Raw genomic sequence first — 24,170 nt, 5'->3', positions numbered from 1 at the left:
TATTTTGCTTGAAATGATCCAATTTCAATTGAAAAGTATGATTTAAAAATTTGAATTCCATTGAATTATTAAGGGAGCATTATAATAAGAACGGGACATGCAAAACAACTTACTCATTGCCAAGAAGCTACCGTCTGTTAAAATCCAATAAAACAATTCCCATAACCATGCACAACAGTAGTACAAATGACTTCTAAAATAGACATTATTGCTTCAACAATAAACTCGACTGAAAGCTACACTTATCAAAATTACATCCACTATGTGTGGTGCACTACTAACCACCTACATTCATGATGTACTTCATCCCTAGGTGCCTTCCAACTAAATGTTGTGCATGAAGATAACACATCTCATAAAACATTCCCTCAAAGCACCACTTATAAGCATCAAAGTTACAAATGTAACTTTAATCAGGTTTTTGTACAGCACAATCTCATGACATTTGAGAAGCAGATTTAGTCTACAAATACCAGAAATTAGAACTGGCCACCAATGAAAAGTAATGGTTTAAATTTCACTGGAATGGAGTAACTTGACTCTAGGTTCTTAGGATTTCACATAGGTAACTCATTGCTGTCAAGCACCTTCTGAAGTTAAAATGAGCTACATTATGGAACTAATGATAGTTACCACGACAAGCTATGTTGAGACTGAATTTGTTGGCAAGTGAAGCTTTAGTCAAACCTGCTTCAAGTCTTATTCCTGCCAAAAAATGATCAATGAGAGAACTTTCAACCTCAATTTACAGAGGTACAAATGCAATTAAAATATAGTAAAACAGAGCGAAAAGACAACACAAAAACATTACATACAAATACCAAACGTTTGAACTGTTATTTACAGTTTTAAAAAAAAGTCTGTTCATAAACAAAGTGCTTGCTAAAATGGAAAAATAAGCTGACTGCTTAAACCTAATCAAACTTTTAAATCTATGCCAGAAATAACATTCTTTTATTTGTACGCTTCTGTTACACCTTCCCATAACCCTCCACATACAACAAAAAAAATAAAAATAATATGGGATGAAAGCAGCCTACTCCAAGGACATTAAATAAAACCAACAAATGTTCATAGATTGATTTCAATAGGCTGAAATTTTACATACATCGTTAAATATGTAGTTTCACAAACTCCGCAAAAGTGAGCTGTTGTGACCTACAAAATTCAAATATAATACAATATCTTAAATATGTACATGGAATATTTACAAAGAATTCTGATGCATAATGCAGTACTGTGTCCTTCCTGAAGGAGGTTTAGTCCCAATAAGATAAAAGGTTATTGTTCCATTCACTGATCAGGTCCATAACAGATGCTGTAGCATTTGTTGTGTATTTCCAAAGTTCTTCAAATCTGAAATAATTTCAACATTCATAAAAGCACATTCCACTGCACACCAACAAGTCAATGACCAGCTCAAGCTTGCATGTAAGATTTCATCCAAACAAAGCATGGAAATGTTTCTCCATTTACATTCCGCTTAGAAAATCCTAGAAGGCTTCATAGGAGGGGATGAAAAATCACTGCATTGTTTCAAAAGATCCAAGCAAGGTGAGGATTTTGAACTTTTCAGTAATGCTGCTCCACAAATGTAACATTTAATAGGAATTCTACCAGGTGGCTTCTTCAGATCTCTTCATAATGTTTGGATACTTCTCTGGTTGGCAGTCAATACATAAAAGACCACTATAAAACATAGAAGTAACCAGAATCTGCAAACCAACAAAAAATCCTCTTGTCCATTGCGATGTGCAATACAATATTACAATGGATGATTTGCTAGACCAAGACATCTTACAAGTGACTTTGAAGCCTTCTCAATGAGGATAGTAAAAGTGTCCCCAGCATCGCGTCTTTGTTCCTTATAGTGCATCTTTTATTCAGATAGTTGCTGAAGTAAGATTCCAGACGTCAGCAATACTTCTGCTGAAGAAATGGAAACATGTATTACAGTTGCATAGTATACGTCAGGCAACGATAACTCAAACATTGAAAAAATACAAATTTTAATCCATAACAAGAGTAATAACATTTGCCAGAGTCTACAATTAAAGGTGCATACATTACATGCATTAAAAAAAAAAACGTAATCTTCAATTAAACAATGAAAAAAATGCACTGGAATGTACAATATTCTCATGCATTTCAGCTTTCCACTGTAATTTCTCCTTTACAAAAGGATGTGCATCTAAACACAAACCTTTAAACTAGAGTCATGGTTTAATGCTTGGTAATTGAAATCCTCTGATATCTCAATGAATTGCTAAATCAGGATGAGAATCCAGGCTCGAATTTCCTACAATACAGGGATAGTAGTTTGGAAGAATTTGACCTGTAGATTAACTTATCACTTAGAATGTTCTCCACAAATAAGAGTACTTTCCTTTACAACCCAAATCTAAACCAGACTTGAGGGCTTGGACAGAAGGCAAGCCACGGACAGCTATGCAACAAGCTTTTTTTAATGTGGCATTGTGAATGCATGGGCTCAGATAATTTTGTCGTGTCAGTCGGAAAACTAGGAAAAATAGGTCCCACTATACACATTCTAAGCACCACAATTGTGTCATGTTTTGGCCCCGATATTGGCACAACATCAAGTTTAAGTACTTCTTTAACAAGCTACTAAAATTTAAATATCATTTCTATCTTCTGAACTACAAAAAAGTGGGGAATGAGCATCTGCTGCCAGACTTCCTTCATGTTAACACCATGAAGGGAATGGTGGGCGGTTCCCTGGTAACAATCGTTAGAGTGGATATTCCATCTACCTGCAGATTCCTCACCTCTTGAATCCTGCATAGCAATGGGCTGAATTCGGAGACTGTAAACTCTCTGCTGAGCTACTAGGTCACTAAGTATCTAGCTACACCCCTAGGAATCTGCATAAGAGAGCCACCCGGTTGCACTTCTGTGAGTACCTAATCTATTTTATCCAGTCTCCAGATAGCATGGCTGACATCATCAACAAAGCGGGCAGTGCATGAATCCAGACTCGGATCTTATGAAAAATGCGGAACTATTCCTCAGAATGGGGAGGCAGAAGGAAAAAATTAGGAATCTACATATAAGAGTATACATCCCAAAGAATGTTAAAGTACGTAACTTGTTCTTCTGATGGCCCTACTTGCAATTTCTTACTTCTTGAACTGAAACCAAAGCAGCATCTCCCAAGTGATGGGTCCGCCGAAACTGTTAAACCAAGAACTCCTGCAGCACTAACATGGCAAAACAGTCATCTTGGCAGACCTCCGAATCTAGACCGTGTCTGAGGAAGGTGGGTACCAGTGAACAATCACCAACACTTCACAAATGAGTGAAAATGAACAGGCAACAGAAACAGCGTTTGCTGTGGTGGAATGGGCCCTGATTTCTTCTAGACAGTCCTTTGCCAGGGCATGCCATATTTTAAGATAAAGCATGACAGAGGGAAAACAAACCATTTTTCAATTATCTTGTCCTACTTGGAGCCAGTCTAACCAAGAAAAGTTGATTGTAGACACAGAACTCACAGGTTTGCCTACATGGGTCCAAACCATATAACTGTTCCTTCTACTCAATGAAATGAGGAGAAGGGAAGTAGCAAGTTAATGGACTGACCCTCATGAAAGAGAGTGACCAACTTAAGGAGACAATCCCCTCTTCTGCAGGACCAGCTTGTCTGAAAAAACAGAAGTGAACGGATGTTGAACAGACCAGGCCTGGGGCTCACTAACATGTCCAGCCAACACAATAGCAATGAGAAAAAAAGTATTCAATGTCAGAAAAATTAACGGTGCATATACTAAAAGGAAGAATGTATCAGAGACTACCAAATTAAGGTACCACTAAGGCATCACAAAGAAAGAAGGGGGGAAACAAATGTAGGATCCTACAAAAACTGTATGATAATAGGATATTTGAAGAACAAAGGCTGCTCTGATAAACAAAGGCCTAACGGGCCGACAAATAGCCATTAACTGTGCCCACAGCAAAGCCTTGCCGGGGAAGAGAGAATGCAAAGTGCAACACAGCAGACTTATTTACCTTGAGGGAGATCATCATCCACCCCTGCCCACAGGGTAACAAAATGAGACCAGTCAGCTTAGATCAAGTGAGTGGATAAACAACATGCTTACAAGGATGAGGACATCCACATCGGAGGGCAAATACAAGGAACACAAATTTCTACCTAAACTAGAGGTGTGGAGGCTTTGGTTTTGGAAGCCAAATGTTGTCTTACTGCTGAGCAAGTAAATCTGATGGCACAACGCTGGGAGGGCAAAAGGAACTGAAAAGATCCAAGTGCCACATCTAAAGATGCCACGCCAGAAAAATCAAGATAATCTACGCCCAGTTTTAACATAGCTTCCTCAACACGAGATCAAAGGATTGGCAGGAAACTCTAGCACCAACATATGACTATCCGAACACAGGGAGAACAAAAAGGCTTCCAAACAACACAATTCAGTGGCCACCACAGCAAGTCTTCCACAACTGCTTAGGAAACCCAAATCTTTCATAAAATGATCCATCTGTACGATATTCACTGAAAGTGGACACTGCATGAACTTATATGTTCTAGCAGAAAGCCAGCAAGCCCAAAAGACAAAACTGTCAGGATTGAAGACTAGCTGCCTTACTGTAGGAAGCTGGCTCTCTATGTTGAGCACCAAAACCAGGTATGCTGTGTCCAGGCAAATCTTATTGGTTTACATCGGCACAAGTAAACTAAAATGCTCTCTTTTGTGGGAGTCTGGGCAAGCAGTTTAAGCTCACCAAAGGGTAGTGCTAAGTATTTGTTATACTCCGAGGCAATAAATGACACTCAAGAATAAATGTGTACCCAATTTAGAAATAAAACACATTTTTATATAAATTCCAACACCAAGCACTTCTGTATCAAGTACTTTTTGAAATATTGATTTTTACAGGTAAGCAAGATAAGTAAAATGTTCACTTCAATTACCCGGCAATGCTTTCCTACAGGAAAAAAGGCATAAACGATATATGGTTACTTGCAATAGGTTTATACGAAGCCAAGGTCCAAAGAACCACCAGCAGTAAGACTTTACCTGCCATGCAGCGTGCTGGTCAGGTTGGTAGCTTTGCGCCCTACACCATAGTGTGTGGTGGTAGGGGAGGGGTGGAGAGGGGATGCAGAGTGGGACCGGAGACAGGTCCGGAACTCCCAATGGGTGCTCGGTTCATGAGGGCCTGCCCTGGGAGCAAGCCAGTTCTCCGAAACCAGGGCTGGGGCGCAGAGTGGTTAGGTCAGCTGGGTTTGTGCATCACAGGCACTCACGGTTGTCGGTCACCGCAGGGTGAGGGGGCAACAGGACAGATGAGCCACTCTCAAAGTAGGTCTCTGTGGTGCGGACATCCCTCAACAGCTTCTCAGTCTTTGAGTCAGTGGGAGTCTGGACTGAACTTAAACAGGCTTTGGTTGCTGTAAGGGGTCTGGTAACCCGGGTTTTGGTGCTGTTTGGCTCAGGTTGGTACTGGCGTCTTCTCACTTGGTGGGGAGACTGATCGGACCTTCTGGTGCACCTAAATCTGTTCCTGGGCAGCTGCTGAGTCAGGGAGACCGAGGAATGGGAGAACTGTGGACCGGAGTTTGCTGCCTGCAAGAGAGTAACTCCTCTACTCCAAGAGAGATTACTGGCAATTTGCCAAGTGCTGGCAGTCGACTAGGGTGCTTGGCAGATGCACAATGAGAGGATGAGTGTCGTGATTGTCGAGACAGGTACAGGTAGGCAGGGTTTGGCGCCAAATAGTCTGCATGCTGGTCCTTAGTTCTCGCTTTCTTCGCTCTTTGTCCGCGTCTTGTGTCAGTCTAATCTCAGTTCCTGGTGTCAGGGGTGCAACATAAATACTCAATTTAAGGGCAGTAAGGGGAGTAAAAGGTAGTAGCCAATGGGCTACTTACCTTTGGGGTGCCTACACTCCCTATATGACCACTTACTGTGGGGGTGGGCATAGCACTGGCCTATTGTACCTAATTTCACCAAAAACCTAGATGACTGAATTCTATTTTTCGTGTTCACATCAAATAGCCCCCGTAAAGGGTGTAAATAGCCTGAAAGCTAATTTTCCTGTCTGCTTTGGGCAGGGGGGTGACATTTGACCTGTCTGGTTGAAGGCGGGGTCGGATAGCAAAAGTGAGAAAGGCCTTTAAAGCCTCCTGGCTGGATATGATTATTACTACCCATCCTGTTTTGAGGAGGTGATAAGAGGAGCAGGAATTATTTCTGATGCAGGTGGTCAGAAACGAGCCAGTAGTGGCAGGCCAATTGCGCGAAGCCAGTCCTATGGCGCATAGGGTTTTATGGGACACTAAGGGCCCTAGAGAGTGCAGGTGAAGACGTTTGAGAAAGAAAGCCAGTATTGTCTGGGTCAAAAGGACCTGGAACGGCATCTGGAAGCACAGCGGAGGGGCTTTCAACAGCAGTTGTGGGCCTGTGCTATAAATATCATCAAACCTGATCCTATTAAAAAAAAAATTGAATACAAATCCCTTCAAAAACACTACCTCATGACGCTATAACAGGTACTTTTAGCTCTTAGAAACCAGCTACTCCCTCCAGACACTCATCTTTGACCTTTGTCTTTACCTTTGACTTTGACTCTGCCCTCACACCACTGCCTTTCAACTAGGGTTACGCTATATTAATATCATACATGTTGGTGAATTCTCTGAAGCCCAAATGAAGCATAAAAGCAAAACATTCATGCTCACCAATTACATCTGCACGGGCCCCATTCAACAAGTTACTTACCTTCGGTAACATTCTTTCTGGTGGAGACAATCTAGTCGCAGATTCCTAGCCTTTTAAATATTTCTTAGGGGTCTGACTGCATCCAGGAACAGTTCAGCAATATTTATGCGTGCCTGTAGGTGACATCTTGGGGGTCCACACTGATGCCTTTCTGCTCCTGAAAAGACTTGCAGAGCCTCTGTGCAAATCCTGCTTACTAACGTCAATTGCTTTTGAGACTATCGGCACCTGCCAACGCAGACCCCCAAAAGCAAATTGGTGTAACAAGTGTGCAGATTCCCAGACTTGCAGTCTTATTAATGGTAAGAGTTTAATCACAAAACTGGGAGGATGGGAGGGTCGTTGAGGAATCGGAGGCTAGAATTTCAGCCAAAAAGTTACTGAAGGTAAGTAACTTGTTCCTCGGATTGAAACTTCTAGCCACAAATTCCTCTCCTGAATATATACCACAGCAATACCTATTCAAAAGTGCGTTTGTGAATGGTCTCAAACCAAAAAGCCCAGTAGGATCAAAAAGGGAGAAGGAATAGTTTCTTACCTGTAACTCCAGTTCTGTAGTTGGGGATCTCTGTGTATAGTTATAGTCTGTGAAAAGAATGGCAAGCCCATCCCAAACAACCAAACCCAGCGGTGGAAGAAACCTAGAAGAAAAATCATTACTGAGCAAATAAATTCCTCAGCGAAGCCTGCCCAACTTGCGCATCGGTCCTGGCATCGGAATCCAGCAAATGTGTTGACAGACTTCCACGTAGCCTCCCTACAGATGTCTGCAATGGGAACGTTACGTAGTGATGGAGCGAGTTTCAGAATTGATTTTAATCTGGCTCATGATGTTAATCTCCCATAACTTGATTAATTTTATTAATGAGTTTTTGCATGATTTGTGTTATTAAATCAACTTAGAGTAAAATTTCACACACCATTACACGGGACTAATGTTATGTGCTTTATGTTGCATTTGCAAGTATGATTTATTATTCATAACTAACGTTGTTTTGTTTGTCTTATTGTCTTTGTCAACCTTAATGCGGCTGATTAATTAATTAATTTTATACGTGCTTTCGTCTATGTTGTGTCTGTTTATCTTTTTCAGCTATATGAAGAATCCTGCTGGACATTATGAAGAATGGTAAATTTTATAAAATGCCGCTTTTCTTGTGCTTTTGCTAGGTAACATATTAATTGGTTAACATTAGCAATGGAGGGTGGGTAACAGAATGACTTTCATAATCTGAAATTAATTATTCTTTTGTGTTTGTTTGAATACTAGCCCGAGTGAAAGGTTTGAGGCCTATGACTTTTGGAGAGTGATGGTTAGCCTGACAGAGATGAGCCAAGCACAGCCATGTTGGAAAGCTTATCCATAAAGACATTTCGTTGAATAAACCAAAGTCAAAACAAGAACTTCTGTGCAAAATGTGCTCTGAAAAGGTATTTTCCAAGGCTAAGGAAGTGACAAGCGGCGGATCAACCGAGCTATGGAGGAAACTGTGAACTGTTTTAAATAAAATGTTTCCAACTTGTCGCTTCACGTGAAAGGACAATGGCAATGACGTTCTCGTGTGTTGAAAAAGTGGCCTCAAGATGGTCTGACGACAAGCAACCAATCAGGTTGCTGAAAGACATTAAAATAATTACATTTTAGTTAGATTAGTGAGTTAGAAAGGTATAAAGACTAAGCCCTTTGAGAGGAGCGGGGCTGACTGTTCCTGAGGGCGGAGTGCTGTCCGAGTTCTTGGGATACGTAAGACTTACTGCATTTAAATGTCTTTTCCTTTACAGGTCAGAAAGCTTAATTTAGGGAATTAGGGTTTGATTGCTTTATTCATTATTTTGAGCAATTTTGAAATGCCAGACTTTTGTGCCATTAAAAGATACTGATTTAATAAAAATGTTTGCAAATATTAAAATGAGCTAATAAAGTTAATGAAAATAAAAAGCATCAACTTTTAAAAATAAAAGACTGAAAATGTCAAGCTGGTCTTGATTTATTTAGTCGTTACCAATAGTAGATTCATTGGCCAAAAGTGGCTTAATTATTGTTTCATTATTTTCTAAATGGTTAGGATGTTATACTGCAGTTGTATATTTTGTATATAAAAGTCTAGATTTAGTTTAATTAATTAGGCCACATGATTCAGTTGCTCTATTTTCTGTCTCAGTCACATGGGCCTTGTGTGATATTATAGTATGGTGAGTATTAGGTAGTGAATAGTGTAGTTTGAGACAGAATTTTTATAGGAGCGCTGGATCAAATCTTCTGGTAGCAGAGGATGGTTACTATGGTAACTGACATGTTACATGTTAATTACATAGGATACATGTCTAAAACATGTTGTTAAGTTTGTTCACTTGTTGTATGTAGTCGAAAGGATTTTTCCTGCAGTGTGAAAAATTCCTGGTTATTGCCGGCAAGAGTAGTGTGACAGAGTTACACAGTACATTTGATCTGTTTCAAAATTGTGGTATAGAATATATCACAAGTGTTGCGGACGTACAACACAAGTTTAGGGATCCTAGACGTGACTGGTAAAATGTATAGTGAGGATTGTCTATGAAATTGTAGCATTAAGTATAGGGACCTGGTGAGCCTGTTTTAAAACTTATTGTGAAAAAGAGTAATAGAACTATTCGAGCTTGAGTGAAGGGTAAGGAGGCGTCGTCTATTCTTACTAGCGTTTGTGGATTTCTATGGTTGGTTAAAGTCCAGCCAAGATTTCGTGTGTGCGTGATCAGGGTTTTCTGTTTTGAATGCGCGAGTTTGTGAAAATAGCGTGGTCTATTTCATGTAAGAGGAATTCTGAATGACTGTCAAAAACTATCCTTTTCAGAGAAACAGACAAATGGTTTGTTTATTTGTAGTTACTAACTGAAGTTCATTGAAAAGAATGGTTTAAAATGGCGCTGTGAAAAGTTTTTGTGAAGGAGGGGTGAGATTACGGAGTAACACACAGCGAAGCTGAAGCGGCAGTGTACGTCATTTGGTTCGCGCTGTGATTGGCTAACATACGTCACAGCAAGCGCACTGATTGGTTCACGTGACAGTGACGAGCTGATAGCTGATTGGTCTGTTCTGAATACAGTATTTCTATTGGTTGAGCAAGGTGGTGACGTAGCTTAACCTGATTGGCTTGTTGGTGTCTTTCGTGCACGGATTGGCTAGAGTAGCGGATCATCAAGAAAACATTACGATTTTTAAGAATAAGCAAATTTGTTTAAAAACATGAGTTATTGGTACGATAAAGAGAAAACGAAGCCTTCATGGTTTCAGAAAACGAAAAATTTATTTACGCCGGACAAGAAAATTGAAACGCGTGGTGGAAAATTACTTCATAAGTATAAAACACCCGCAGCCTATATGGAAGGCGAATATGGTTATCATACTGTAATTTGGTTTGAAAATTGGATGCATTATACAAAAAATGACGGCGTATTAGCTTGGCCGGAAGATGGGTCATTTAATATGAAAATTTTGAGAAACCTGAGAGAAAAAATGATGGCTCTTATGCCGAAGCCTAGACCTACACAATTTGAAGCTTTAGTTGAATGGGAAGTTGAGATGATGGAATTAGAACGTGAAAGCAAATGTCCAACACCTAGAAACTCAAAATATATTGTAAATAGAGAAACACATGAGGACAAAGTGAGACGCTGGAGAAAAGCAGACATGTATGATGGTTTGTACCCAGTGAGAATAATGATTACTGAAGAACCAGGTCAAAAGAAAATACAAAAGAAAAGTAGACTTGATGAGGAATTAGATGATGCAGTTTTAGAAGACATTTATTCTACTAAACGCACACCGCCACCTTATCAAGCAGATTCACAGTCCACCCCGAGAGTTTCTATAGGAAATTCTCCAAGTGCACCTGCTAGGGAAGGAGCTGACGAAGGTTCACCTAGATTTTTAAAACTACCTGAGAGAGTAGGGTCAATAAATAGTTCTATTACACCCAGAGAAAACAGAATTCCTGATCAGAGAAATGATTTTCTGAGAAACCGAGAAAGACTTGCGGATATGCCATAAATTTCAGATTATAATAGAGCAAAAGAAGATTTAATTCAACAATTAACAAAAGACATGGAAGCAGTGACAGTACCAGTAACGATTGGTCCTGTTGTACCAGTTTTTGAGCAGGGAGAGAATAGACATTCAGTTTTGACAGTTCCATTGAATGGAGAAATTCAAAAGGTGGCTGAAAAATTTTATTCGGAACTTTCAGAAATTCATAGGGAAAAATCTATGATGCCAAATTTAACTTTTAATCAAAGTTTGACAAGTTGTCAGACACCACCTGTAACAGAATCTGATTCAGCTATTTCAGAAAGAAGCCTGAATAAAATAGATTTAACGCAAAGTGCATTATTAACAGAAGTTCCTGAATTTAAAAAGCTTGATGTTGCAAAATTAAAAGCTGATTTGGAAGAATTAATTATTGGCACAATTGGTACTGACAATTTAAGATTGTATCAGGATGATGAACTTTTTATTTGCAAAAGCATTCAGTGGAAAACGAAAAACCGGTATGAACAACTGGAAGAAATGGCTGCTGAATTAGAAATTGATTTAAGCAAACAAACATTTGTAGAAACATTACAGAGTGGATTTTTCAGAGAAAGATATTGATAATCTCAATACTTCTGGAAGAATAACTCATATTAAAGAATTGATAGTTTTTCTTAAAAGATTAGGTGAATTAGGTAAATGGAGAATAAAATGGTCAAAGAATAAAGAACAAGACAAAAGAGTCAGAAGTGAAATAGTTTCTGAATTTCCAATGAGGGAAATAGCAGGTGGAGGATATGTGCATGTCCCTTGGTCAAGACAGGATATTCTGTTTACTAATGATTTTCCTCGGCTGAGAGAAAAGCCTGTGGAATGGTGTCGTCAGGTAGACAGATTCATTAAAGTGTCAAAAGTTCTGTGGATCGATCTGAATGGATTCTTTGACATTGTTGTCCCATCAGATCTTTGGACAGAATGCAAAATTTCTGTAACTTGGCCCAAAGAAGAACCTGCTCGAGACACAATTACAGGTGCCCCATCGAAGGATGTCATGGAAATATACAATAAAGTACTTTATTGGCTGAAAGGGAAAATTCTCCCGAAACAAGTAGATTGGGTTAAAATTGACAGAACAAACCAAGAGCCAAAAGAGTCAGTACATTCATTCTATGAAAGGTTACTGTTAGTTTTCAAACAATACAGTGACTGTGAAAAATTAAGTGAAAAGGATATGAGCCACTTTATTTACAGATTTGTTTTTGGTCCGAGACCTGAAATTAGTGAAATGATTAAACATGGAATCGTGGGATGGCAATCACTTTTAGTTGATGATATCCTGAGAAAAGCAAAATATTGCAGTGATGAGATTGAAGCTAAACAGAAAAACCTTAAGGAAAAGGCTAAGTGGGCACAAGTGAAAGTAGCTGAGCAACAGCAGATGGCTTTTGAAAATAAAAATGTGTATCAGAATCAACGCAAATTTAAAAATAATTTTAATAACAAACCTAAATTTAATGTGAATATTGAAGAGCTAAAACAGAAGCTCCCATGTTTTAATTGCGACGAAATTGGACACTGGAAGCGTGAGTGTAAAAATCCGCCCAGAAATTTTAAAAATGCCTCATTGAATTCACAGATGCAGAGTGAGGTAAATCAGCAGCAACAGCTACAGCAGCAGTTAAACGAGTTAAGTCAGCAGCGACAGCTACAGCGACAGGTAGCGAATCAGCAGAGCCAGATTCCACAAGCACCGTTTCTAAACTGTGTAAATGCTCAAAGGTATACACCAGAAACAGGCTTCTGTGGAGGTAATGAACAAGTTACTTACCTTCGGTAACGATATATCTGTAAGAAACATTAGTTAGTGTTAGATTCCTTACCTTAGAATATCCCCAGGCGTCAGTCTGGATCCGGAAACTTTTGCGTAGCAGTACCCCTGCGCGTCGGTAGGCGTCGTCTGCAGGCGTCCCCTGCGGCTCCGCGTCCGTCGTCGGCGTCGTGCGCCGTGATGACGTCGCTGGAGTACATAGACGCCGCCTCCGCGCGCTGACGTCAGTTCTTTGCACACAGCATTTCCGCGCCAGAAGACGCAGGGCCATGAGAGAACCAACACTGGTGCCATGTAAAAACTAGGGCCCTGAAAGGGATGACCTTAACCCTAGGTATCAGTTCGCAGAACGGGGAGGATGGGTGGGTTCGGTAAGGAATCTAACACTAACTAATGTTTCTTACAGATATATCGTTATCGAAGGTAAGTAACTTGTTCATCTGAAAGAAACACGTTAGTGTTAGATTCCTTACCTTAGAATACATACCCCAGCAATACCAACCCCGGTGGTGGGTCTGCGAACCAATACAAAACTACACCAGAAAGTCCTGGAGGACAGAACGGCCAAAGAAGCCATCCTCCGGACTTGACTGTCCAGGCAGTAGTGCCTCGCAAAGGTGTGCAGCGAGGCCCACGGAGCCGCCTGGCAAATGTCCTGCAAGGGGACTCCCCGGCCCAGGGCAGTAGTAGCCGCCGTGGCCCGAGTGGAATGGGCCCTCAGCCCAACAGGAGGCTCCTTCCGAGCCAAAGAGTAGCACGCTTTGATGCAGAGGACGACCCATCGAGAGATGGTTCGTTTACAAACCGCCCGTCCCTTCTTCGCACCCACGTAGCCAACAAACAGTTGGTCATCCACCCGGAACTGGCGTGTGCGATCCATGTAAAATGAAAGCGCACGTTTTGGGTCCAGACGATGGAGCCGCTCTTCATCCTTCGAAGGATGCGGAGGCGGGAAGAAGGAGGGGAGGGTGATGGACTGCCCGATGTGAAAGGCCGAAACAACCTTGGGCAGGAAAGAAGGTCTAGTCCTCAGAACCACCTTGTCAGGGTGAATGGACAGGAAAGGAGGTTGGACAGAAAGAGCCTGGAGCTCACTCACCCTCCTGGCAGAGGTGATGGCAACCAGGAAAGCCGTCTTTAAAGTCAGGAGACGGAGAGGGCAAGAATGAAGGGGCTCAAAGGGAGCACACATCAGGAAAGTAAGAACCAGGTTCAAATCCCACTGAGGCATCACAAACGGAACAGGTGGAAACATGTGAGTGATGCCTTTCAAGAATCGAGTTACAATCGGGGATTTGAACAAAGAAGGCTGATCAGGAAGCCGCAAAAAGGCTGAAAGGGCAGAAAGGTAGCCCTTGATAGTGCCCAGAGCAGAGCCCTGCTGGGCAAGAGAAAGAAGAAACAGAAGAACCTCAGAAAGAGGGGCAGAGAGTGGATCCACAGCCTTTGCTGTGCACCATGCCACAAATCTGTTCCACCGACAGGCGTATACCGACTTAGTGGAGGGACGCCTGGCTGCCAGAATAACCTCACAGACTTCAGGAGGCAAGTCAAATGGCCTCAACTGCCGCCGCTCAATCTCCAAGCATGGAGGTGGAGACTGGACAGGTTCGGGTGGAGGACCGTCCCCTGCTGCTGCGACAGAAGGTCCTCCTGAAGGGGCAGGCGGATCGGGGGACCGACTGACATGCTGAGTAGCTCGGGATACCAGTACCTTCGAGCCCAGTCCGGAGCCACAAGGATAACTTGGGCCCGGTCGCGCCTGATCTTCTTCAGCACTCTGGGCAGAAGTGGTATAGGCGGAAAGGCGTATAACAGACCGCAACTCCACTCGCGCCGAAAGGCGTCGCCGTGCGAGTGCCGTCTTGGAAACTCCAACGCGCAGAACTGATGACATTGCGCGTTCTCTTCTGTGGCGAATAGATCTAACCAAGGCTCTCCCCATCGCAGAAAGATGCCTTGCGCCACGTCCGAGTTCAGACGCCATTCATGATCCATCGAGCACCGACGGCTGAGTTCGTCCGCCCTGGCGTTCAGAGAACCTGCCAGGTGTTGAACCGTCAGAGTCACGCCCTGACGCCCGCAGCTCCAACAGATTGATATGGAGCCGGGACTCCGCCGGAGACCAGATGCCTCTGATCTCTGCCTCTCCCAAGTGGCCACCCCAGCCCTGGAGGGACGCGTCTGTCACGACAACGTGCTCCGGTTGGGGAAGGGAGAGGGACTTGCCCTTGACCCAATCGCGGTCCGTAAGCCACCACTGCAGTTGTCTCGCAGTGCCCTCCGAGATCAAGACGTGGTCGGACAAGTTGCCCTGATGCTGGGCCCACTGAAACTTCAGGTCCCACTGCAGAGCCCGCATCCGCCACCTGGCGTGATGCACCAGAAGGATGCAGGAAGCCATCAGTCCCAGCAGCCGCAGCGTCAACCTGACCGAGACTCGGGATAGCGGCTGAAAGATGGGAATCAAAGCCTGAATATCCCGAACCCGCCGTTCCGGAGGATAAACCCGAAACTGCGCCGAGTCCAGAACCGCTCCGATGAAAAGGAGCTTTTGAGAGGGACACAGGTGTGATTTCGGCACGTTGATGGAGAACCCCAGGTCGTGCAAGAGGTCTGCCGTCATCTGAAGGTGGTGGACGACTGTTTGGGGCGAGCCCGCCTTCAACAACCAATCGTCTAGGTAGGGGAAGACTGAAACCCCCAACCTGCGCAGATGGGCTGCGACCACCGCCATCACCTTCGTGAACACCCGTGGGGCGCTGGTAAGGCCGAAGGGGAGCACGATAAACTGAAAGTGCTCCAGGCCTACCGTGAACCGCAGGTAACGCCGGTGGGCCGGCAGGACGGGGATGTGAAAATAGGCGTCCTGCAAGTCCAACGCTACCATCCAGTCTTGTGGGTCTAGAGCAGCCAAGACCTGAGCTAACGTCAACATCTTGAACTTCTCCTTCCTGAGGAAGCCGTTGACGTTCCTTAGATCCAAGATAGGACGTAGGCCCCCCTTGTCCTTCTTGGGCACCAGAAAGTAGTGGGAATAGCAACCACGCCCTACTTCTGGCCCAGGAACGCGCTCGATGGCCCCCTTGGCCAAGAGGGCCGTAACTTCCTCCTGCAGAAGTGTCAAGTGGTCCCCCGACACACGGTGGTTCTGCGGTGGCATGGCTGGAGGAGAGGTCTCGAAGGGGAGGGAGTAGCCCCTTCGGACGATTTGCAGCACCCACCTGTCCGAAGTGATTGTGCGCCAGTGAGCGTGGTGATGGCGAACCCTGCCACCCACTGGCGTCACATGGGGCCGAAAGCACGGACTAGGAGGATTTTGAGGCAGATGCTGCGGGGGGAGGTGTGGTCTGACCCCGCCTTTGTCCCCGACCGCCACCACGGCGGTTTCCACGGCCGCCACCGCGTTGGAAGGATTGTTGCGGCGCGTGGCTGGCAGCACGTGTGGGGGCGCCCCTTCCTTGGCCACGAAAGGGACGAAACGAACCAGTTTGCTGACGCTGGGTCGAGAGACCCAAGGACTTGGCCGTGACCCTGGAGTCCTTGAAGCGTTCCAGCGCGTGGTCCGCCTTGTCACCGAACAGGTGACAGCCATCAAACGGCATGTCCATCAGTGTATTCTGGACATCAGCCGAAAAATTGGCGGATCTCAGCCAGGCGTGGCGACGAATCGCCACCGTCGTTGACATAGCTCTGCCCAGCGAGTCGGTCGTATCAAGACCACACCGTATTGAATATTTCGCTGCATCCCGGCCCTCAGCCACAGCTTGACCGAGTTTTGCCCGCACCTCCATGGGGCATTCTGGCAGCAGTTCCGCGACCGTATCCCACACAGAGTGGGTGTAGCGGCCCAAGAGGCAAGCGGTGTTGCAAGACCGCAGGCCCAAACTAATGGACGAGAAGACCTTTTTGCCAAACTGGTCATACCTCTTGGATTCCCGGTCGGGCGGGGCCGACGGGAATGCGGACTGGGAGGTCGAGGCCTGGATCACCAGACTCTCAGGAGTGGGGTGGGTAGACAGGTACTTGGGGTCGTCCGGACAAGGACGGTGGCGCCTGGCCACGTTCCGATCAACAGGCGCACCTGAAGCGGGCCTGGACCACGTGCCCAACAGAACGTCTGACAAGGCTTCATTAAACGGCAGCAGTGGCTCCAGTGGGCATGACTGCGGTTTGAAGACCTCGGTGAGGATGTTAGGCCTCACGGCCGCGACAGGGAGCTCAAGGTGTAAGGCCTTGGCAGCCCTCATCAGCACCACAGAATAGGCAGCTCCCTCCACCGATGCCACGGTTGGAGGAGAGATCAAACCAGGGTTAGGGGAGTCGTCCAAACCACTGGCATCCCCCAAGTCACCTGTCCAGTCCGGGTCATACTGGCACTCGCGTGACAGAGGGTCCTCGGACCCCTCCCAACCTTCACCGTACTCCTCATCCTCTCCGTATTCGGAGTCAACGATGAAGACCGGCTCCTCGGGGTTCATGGGCCCCATCGGTGCCGGGACCGGCGTCGAGCGACGCCCGTCCGGCGCCGCGTCCGGCGTCGGAGAAGGTAAGGGGACGGCGTCGCCCGGAGCCGGAACCCCACCGCCGGCCGGAGCCAGCACTGGAGAACCGGTGCCGCGCGGGGGCGGCGTCGGGGGCAACCCCGATGGCAACGGCGCCGGGGAGGCCGGAAGACCAGCCGGCGCCGATCCCGAAGGCCCTTGCGGCGCCGGGGTCGGAGCCGTCGGCGGCGCCGGGGCCGGAGCACCCGACGGCGCCGAGGCAGGGACACCCGAACCGCCAGGGCCCCCAGACGGTAGCACTGGACCCGAAGGCACCGTAGGCCCCGTCGGAGAAGCGAGCGCCCTCATGGCCATGAGGAACGCCTCGATCTCCTCAGGCGTCGCGCCATGCCCAGGGACCGGAGGGTATGAGGCAGGCCGCGCCGGCGACTCCCGCGGAGCCGCGGGGATGGGGTCACCCGAGCCCCCGGCCGCATCGCGCGAGCGTCGGGGGGAGTCGGGGGTACGATGACGACGCCCCGACTTCTTGTGCTTCCTACCTGACGAGCCTGACGAGTGGTGTCGACTTCCGGAACGCTCGGCGCGGCTCCGCAACCGCTCCCTCGAACGCTCTCTCGACCTCCGGCCGGACCGGGACCGCTCCCGGTCCCGACGTGGGGCCGACACCCGGAGCTCCAGTAGCTTGCGGGACCGCTCCCGCCTAGCCTTGTTGGTGAGGGCCCGGCAGTCGACACAGGAGTCCACGTCGTGGTCGGGGCCCAGACACCGGAGACAGAGGCGGTGATGATCCGTGACCGACATCGTGCGCTCACAGTCATCGCAATTCTTGAACCCAGGCATCCTATCAGGCACAATAGAGAAAAAACAATCGAAAACTTGGTCAAAGACCGGAGTACTGCTCTTCAGATCTGCGTCCACTGGCGCGGAAAAAAGAAGAACTGACGTCAGCGCGCGGAGGCGGCGTCTATGTACTCCAGCGACGTCATCACGGCGCACGACGCCGACGACGGACGCGGAGCCGCAGGGGACGCCTGCAGACGACGCCTACCGACGCGCAGGGGTACTGCTACGCAAAAGTTTCCGGATCCAGACTGACGCCTGGGGATATTCTAAGGTAAGGAATCTAACACTAACGTGTTTCTTTCAGATCAGGTAAACAGTTTGTCAAAAACAAATGTGTCGAATGTTTCTCAACAATTTTGGTTGAAAGATAATGAAGTGAGCGATTCATCGGAAGAATGACGGTGCCTGAGAGAGGGAGAAGAGTGTGTGCTTGGACCCACTCTTGAGGTAGACCAGGCTGGTCCATTTGTTAATGGTAAAGTGAACGATGTTGATGTCACTTTTCTTGTGGACACAGGTGCTACCCGTTCTACTGGTAGATCAGCAGAAATTGAAAACCTTCCTCTCTCTGGTGAGTGTATCCAAGTTGTAGGTGTAGCAAATCAGCAGATTAAAACAAGCCTAACTGAGCCTGTAAAAGTTGAGATTGGAAATTACAAAGATAAACACAGGTTTTTAGTTTGTGACAGTAGTCCTGTAAATTTGTTAGGTCGTGATATTCTTTGTAAAATGAACTGTAGAATTTATTGCTCACTGGATGGTATTGGGTTACAAACTTCAGAAGTGGATGGTCTTTATAAATTGACAATGTTGATGGTTGAAGAGGAAAGTAAATTATTTCCTGCTTTTGATAAAAACAATTTGCCTGAAGAGCTTAAAAAGCCAGTCAATCCAGAAATTTGGGACTTAACTGGAAATGATATGGGTCTCATGAAACATGTGGATCCAGTAAAAATTACTGTAAAACAAGGAATAGATTTCCCGAATGTTCCTCAGTATAAAATGAAAGCTGAAACAATTGGAAGGAGTCATTCCAGTTATTGAGAAATTCATAAGTCAAGGTGTTCTGAAAGAGATTGAGAGCAGCCCATGTAATTCACAGATTATGGGTATCAAAAAGCCAAACGGAACTTACAGAATTGTTCAGGATTTAAGAACAATTAACCAGATTGTTGTTCCATGTTGTCCAATTGTTCCAAACCCTGCGGTAATTCTTTATCAGATTCCGCATGATGCAGAATGGTATACGGTCATAGACCTATGTAATGCCTTCTTTACAGTTCCACTGCATCCAGAGCGCCAACAAATTTTTGCATTCAGGTTCCAGAACCGCATTTTAGCATGGTGTCGTATCCTACAGGGGTATACTGAGAGTCCATCTATTTTTAATCAGTTATTAAAGAAATCCCTGGAAGATCTGATTTTACCTGGAAATTCAACATTGGTCCAGTATATTGATGACTTGCTTGTAGCAGCAAAGACACGAGAAAATTGTGTAACAGACACCATTACCCTTTTAAATCGATTGGCAGATGAAGGACAAAGTGTCACCTGCAAAATTACAGTTTTGCAAACAAGAGGTAAAATATCTTGGTCACAGAATTGCAAAGGGAACGAGACAAGTGACTATAGAAAGAATTAAAATGATTCGAGCAATACAGCCCCCGACAACACAAAGACAGGTCAGAATGTTTCTGGGAATGGTTGGTTACTGTCGTCAGTGGATTAGTGGATTTTCGGTGATTGCAAAACCACTGCAAAGACTGACAAAAGCAGACAAAGGATCCGATTAAATTGACAAAAATTGAATTAGAGGCTTTTGAAGAATTAAAAAGAAGTTTGTGTGAAGCACCAGCATTGGGAATGCCGGATTATGAAAAAGAATTTGAATTATACTGTAGTGAAAGGGAAGGTTGTGCAGTTTTGATCCAGAGACATGGAAAACTGAGAAAGCCAATTGCTTATTTCTCAGCTGTTTTGGACCCTGTTGCAAAGGCTTTGCCAGGTTGCTTAAAAGCAGTGGCTGCAACAAGGGTAAGCCTTGAGCAGAGTGAAGAAATCATTATGGGATTTCCTGTAAAGGTATATGTACCTCATTCGTTTGAAATTCTTCTTACCAGAAGCAAAACTCAGCATTTAACTAGTAACAGACTGACTAAATACGAGAAAACAATTCTGGGATCAGATAATGTTTCTATTGCAAGATGTGTGAATTTAAATCCTTCCACATTATTGCCGGATGGTGTTGTTACTGAAGTTAATAATGAAATTGACATTGATCAGGAGTGCCTGGATGTTGTAGATTACTGCACTAAACCCCGGCAGGATATAAAAGATGTTCCTCTGCCTGAATCTGATTTGGTTTACTTTGTTGATGGTTCCGGTCTAAGAACAGACGAGGGCATTCTGAGAGCAGCATATTCTGTATGTACAGTCTCAGATGTTGTAGAGGGTTCACCTCTTGATGGAATTCGTTTAGCCCAAATTGCAGAATTGGTTGGTTTAATTCGAGCTTGCGAAAGAGCAGAAGGGAAAAAAAGTTACCATAGTGACTGATAGTCAGTATGGGTATGGCGTAGTTCATGACTATGGTCAGCTCTGGTCTCAAAGGGGTTATTTAACTTCTGCGGGAACGCCAATCAGAAATGCAAAATTGATCAAGAGATTGATCGATGGCATTCAGTTACCAGAACAAATTGCTGTTGTGAAATGTGCAGCTCATAAAAAGGGTGAGGACTATATTACCAAAGGTAATGCTTATGCGGATGAAATTGCAAGGTATTGTGCAAAGAATAATTATTCAATCAATCGGACAAAAAAGTCACATTTTGAACTCTCTCATGCTAATATCTGTAGTAGAAACATGGCAGGGAGTAAAAGAATTACAAGATGAGGCAGATGAGGAAGAGAAAAGCACATGGTTAAAAGCAGAGTGCAGACAGCGAGAGGAAGATGGAGTTTGGGTTTACAAAGATGACAGACCAGTAATGCAAATTGCATGATTGCTGACATGGCACGGATGTACCATGGTCCAGGGCATTTAGGAAGAGATTCCATGATCCGATTATTCAGAGAGACATGGTTTAGCCCAAAATTCAGAATTATTGCAGAATCACTTTGCCAAAGATGTTTGACCTGCCAACAAATGAATCCTAACAGGAAAACTGTTGTGAGTTTGGGAACGATAGGACGGGAGGGTGGTCCTTTTACCAGGTTGCAGATGGATTTCATTGACATGCCACATCATAATAAGCTCAAGTATGTGCTTGTTTGTCTGTTTTCAAGATGGGTGGAAGCTTTCCCAACTCGTCACAATGACTCAGTCACTGTGGCAAAATTACTGTTGAGGGAGATCATACCTAGATATGGTTTTCCGGTGACTATTGAAAGTGATCGTGGAACGCATTTTGAAAACAGATTGTTACAATTGATTTGTGAAGCTTTGGGAATTGAGCAGAAGCTACATTGTGCATACAGACCAGAAGCATCAGGTGTTGTAGAGCAGATAAATGGAACAATCAAAAATAGAATTTCAAAAATGTGTTTAGCTACAGGAGTGAAGTGGACAGACACTTTGCCACTAGTTTTGATGTCTTTGAGAAGCACTCCTGAGAAAAGGACAGGCCTTAGTCCCCATGATATTTTAATGGGTAGAGTTATGAGGCAAGCATTTGTTCCAGTTGGCAAGCTTTTGAGTATAAATGATAGTGCAATTATTGAGTACTGTCAGAATCTTTCTGATGTAGTTAATTCTGTATTTCACCAGGTGGGAACAGATGTGATTACAAAAGAAAAAGAACAAGCTCATGATCTGTTAGCTGGAGATTGGGTCAGAACAAGAGTGCATCGAAGGAGAAACTGTTTAGTACCTAGATGGCAGAAGGCAAGACAAGTAATTCTTGTAACAACTAATGCTGTAAAGTGTAGGGGCTTGAAAAGGTGGATGCATGCAAGTCACACTAATCGTGTACCACCTCCTGATAATTCTGATGAAGAAAGTGATACAACAACTGATTCGGATTCGAAGGAGATCCTGAAGATCCAGAGTCTGATGATCAGCAAAGTAATAAGGCATTGAATGAAAAAGATCTGGAGATTGTGATTCTAGATCAAGAAACAGAAAAAGAGGATTCAGAAGCAGAAAATACTGAGCAAGACGATAATCTAGTCCAGGAGAGTATTGAAAAGCAGAAGAGTAGCTCTGTATGCGGGAACAAGAATTCTGAAACTGGGAAGCTGAAGGTGATTCCTGAAGAAGAGGAGGAAGAATTACCAAGTACCAGCAAGGATGATGTTCCTAATGGAGTGAAGCTGCAGAGTAAAGAAGTTCCTAGGTACAGATTTGAAGTCTCAGAAACAGACGAGAGTGACGAAGAAACTGAAAGAAAATTCTGAAAAAGAAAATTCTGAAAAAGAGCTTGGAAAGCTGAATGCAATGAAACTGTGCCAAAGAAGAAAATCTTGAGGAAAGGAGATGTTTGGCCAGAAGAAAATCTGAAATTCAAATTGATAAAGAAATCAAAAGAACAGGTCAACGAAATCTCAAGTCAGGGAGGTGACTCTGAAAAGAAAAACGAGAAAGGTAGAACAATTGAAGTAATTAGTGGTAAGGCAAAAAGAGTGATTAAGCCCTATCAAAAGTATAAGTCTCCAGAGTGGACATACATCATAATCCCGCCAATTGTTGAAGTTGAAAGTAGTAGTCAGGAGGATTTAGAAAAAGCTAGTGATAATGATTGAAGTTGTTTTCTTTTAGATTAGGGTTTTAGTTCTAGTTCCTGGCATAAGGCTGAAGAAAGTGTGTGTTAGGTGACACAAGGTCGAAGAAATTGTGTTAGTTGGAAAAACACGTTCATGTGACGCAAGGTCGAGGAAAAGCTGTTTTAGGGTTACTTTAAAAAAAAAAAAATTCAAAGCAGAGATATAGTTTATTTAGATTACTTACATTATTTATAATTTTAAAATTTTTGTTTTGATTTTTGTTTAAAATGCCTAGTTCTGATACTTCTAGGTGTTCCATTTTGAGAAGGTTTTGCAAAATGTCTTCAATTTGTGTGGTTCTTTTAATACTGGTTTGGTTAATTTTAGCTGTAGTTTACCCTTTTGGTATTGATAAGCAGAAATTTAAGGCTAATATGACAAGTAAGGCAGAGACTAAACAGGAAAAGCATGCTGGCAAGTCTAACAGAGTTATTGAGCATAATCCAGAGATCCATCAAGATAGATCTGTTGGAGATTTTTCTAGCAATTCATTTTCTAAGCTTTTATCTGAATATGTTAAAGTGATGAATGTAAAGGACTGCTATGTCTGTGTGAAGCTTCCTGCTTCTGTCTCAGAGGGGGTTACTTATAACATGTTACCCCTTACATATGGTATCACTTGCAGTGTGATTGCTTGCTTGTTTTATCAAACAGGTCGTTTGGAATACTTTTACTCAGACTTTGATGAGGTTTTTGCAAACCTCAAAGTTGTAAATAGCTTAAACAAAGTTAAACCTGCAAAGCAGATGAGGGAATTGTTTTTGGTAACTAATGAGCTTAATTACGAATATGCTTATAGAAATAATTTAACATGCAAGATGAGAGCAGAAGAAAAGACTTTCCTGAATATGGCTGAGGAGAGAAGGGCAATTTACAAAAGAAATGAGGTGCTTAAACATGCTAAGTCCAAATTCTGGCAAATGGAGGATGCTAAGCTTAATGGTGTTAATACAAATGCAGCAATTCACATTGATGAACCAGTTAGTGGTAAATGTTGTATTAGAAGAGATAACACACTTGATAACTTTTTTGTTGGTGCTAATCAATGTGAGGATACCTATCGTATCATAGGGGGATGGGGATTTAAAGGTGGGAAAGATCCTATTTTTCCTGGAATTTATTTTATCTGTGGTAACAAGGCATATTTTAGCCTCCCTGACCATTGGTATGGGACGTGCTACCTTGGATTAGTTTTTCCAAAGATTTTTCATGTTGACAGAAATGAGAAGGGTACCTTTGAATTTGGAGAACACCTGAACAGGTTTAAGAGGGAAAGTTTTACAGAAGTCATGGGAGACATTTTTGGTGCAATTATTCCCATGGTAGGAATAACGATGAATTCAGTCAAGATAAGAAAGGTTTCCACGATTGTAGACAGATTGTCAACGGATACTGCCAGTGGTTTCCAGTTAGTTAATACAGAACTTGTTGCTACTAGAAGCATGGTTATGCAGAATCGTCTTGCA

At 43.9% G+C, this 24,170-nt stretch overlaps 1 protein-coding gene across 6 annotated transcripts in view; it reads right to left on the bottom strand.

The window, feature by feature from the left end:
• Positions 1–933: 933 nt before the first annotated feature.
• Positions 934–24,170, bottom strand: part of NCOA3 (nuclear receptor coactivator 3) — a 633,192-nt gene continuing 609,955 nt past the window's right edge. For 5 of the 6 annotated variants that reach the window (XM_086932604.1, XM_086932603.1, XM_086932608.1 and 2 more), the window contains one exon: positions 934–1,929. In XM_086932604.1, the coding sequence (XP_086788730.1) occupies positions 1,915–1,929 (15 nt within the window). In that variant the 3' untranslated portion in view covers positions 934–1,914. The remainder of the gene's footprint in view (positions 1,930–24,170) is intronic. The other variant, XM_086932607.1, reaches the window with a different exon arrangement.

This window comes from Lissotriton vulgaris, chromosome 7 (assembly GCF_964263255.1).
Source record: "Lissotriton vulgaris chromosome 7, aLisVul1.2, whole genome shotgun sequence".
NCBI classification, from domain to species: domain Eukaryota; kingdom Metazoa; phylum Chordata; class Amphibia; order Caudata; family Salamandridae; genus Lissotriton; species Lissotriton vulgaris.
Note: the sequence above shows the minus strand (reverse complement) of the source record. Positions and strands in the feature narration are given on the sequence as shown.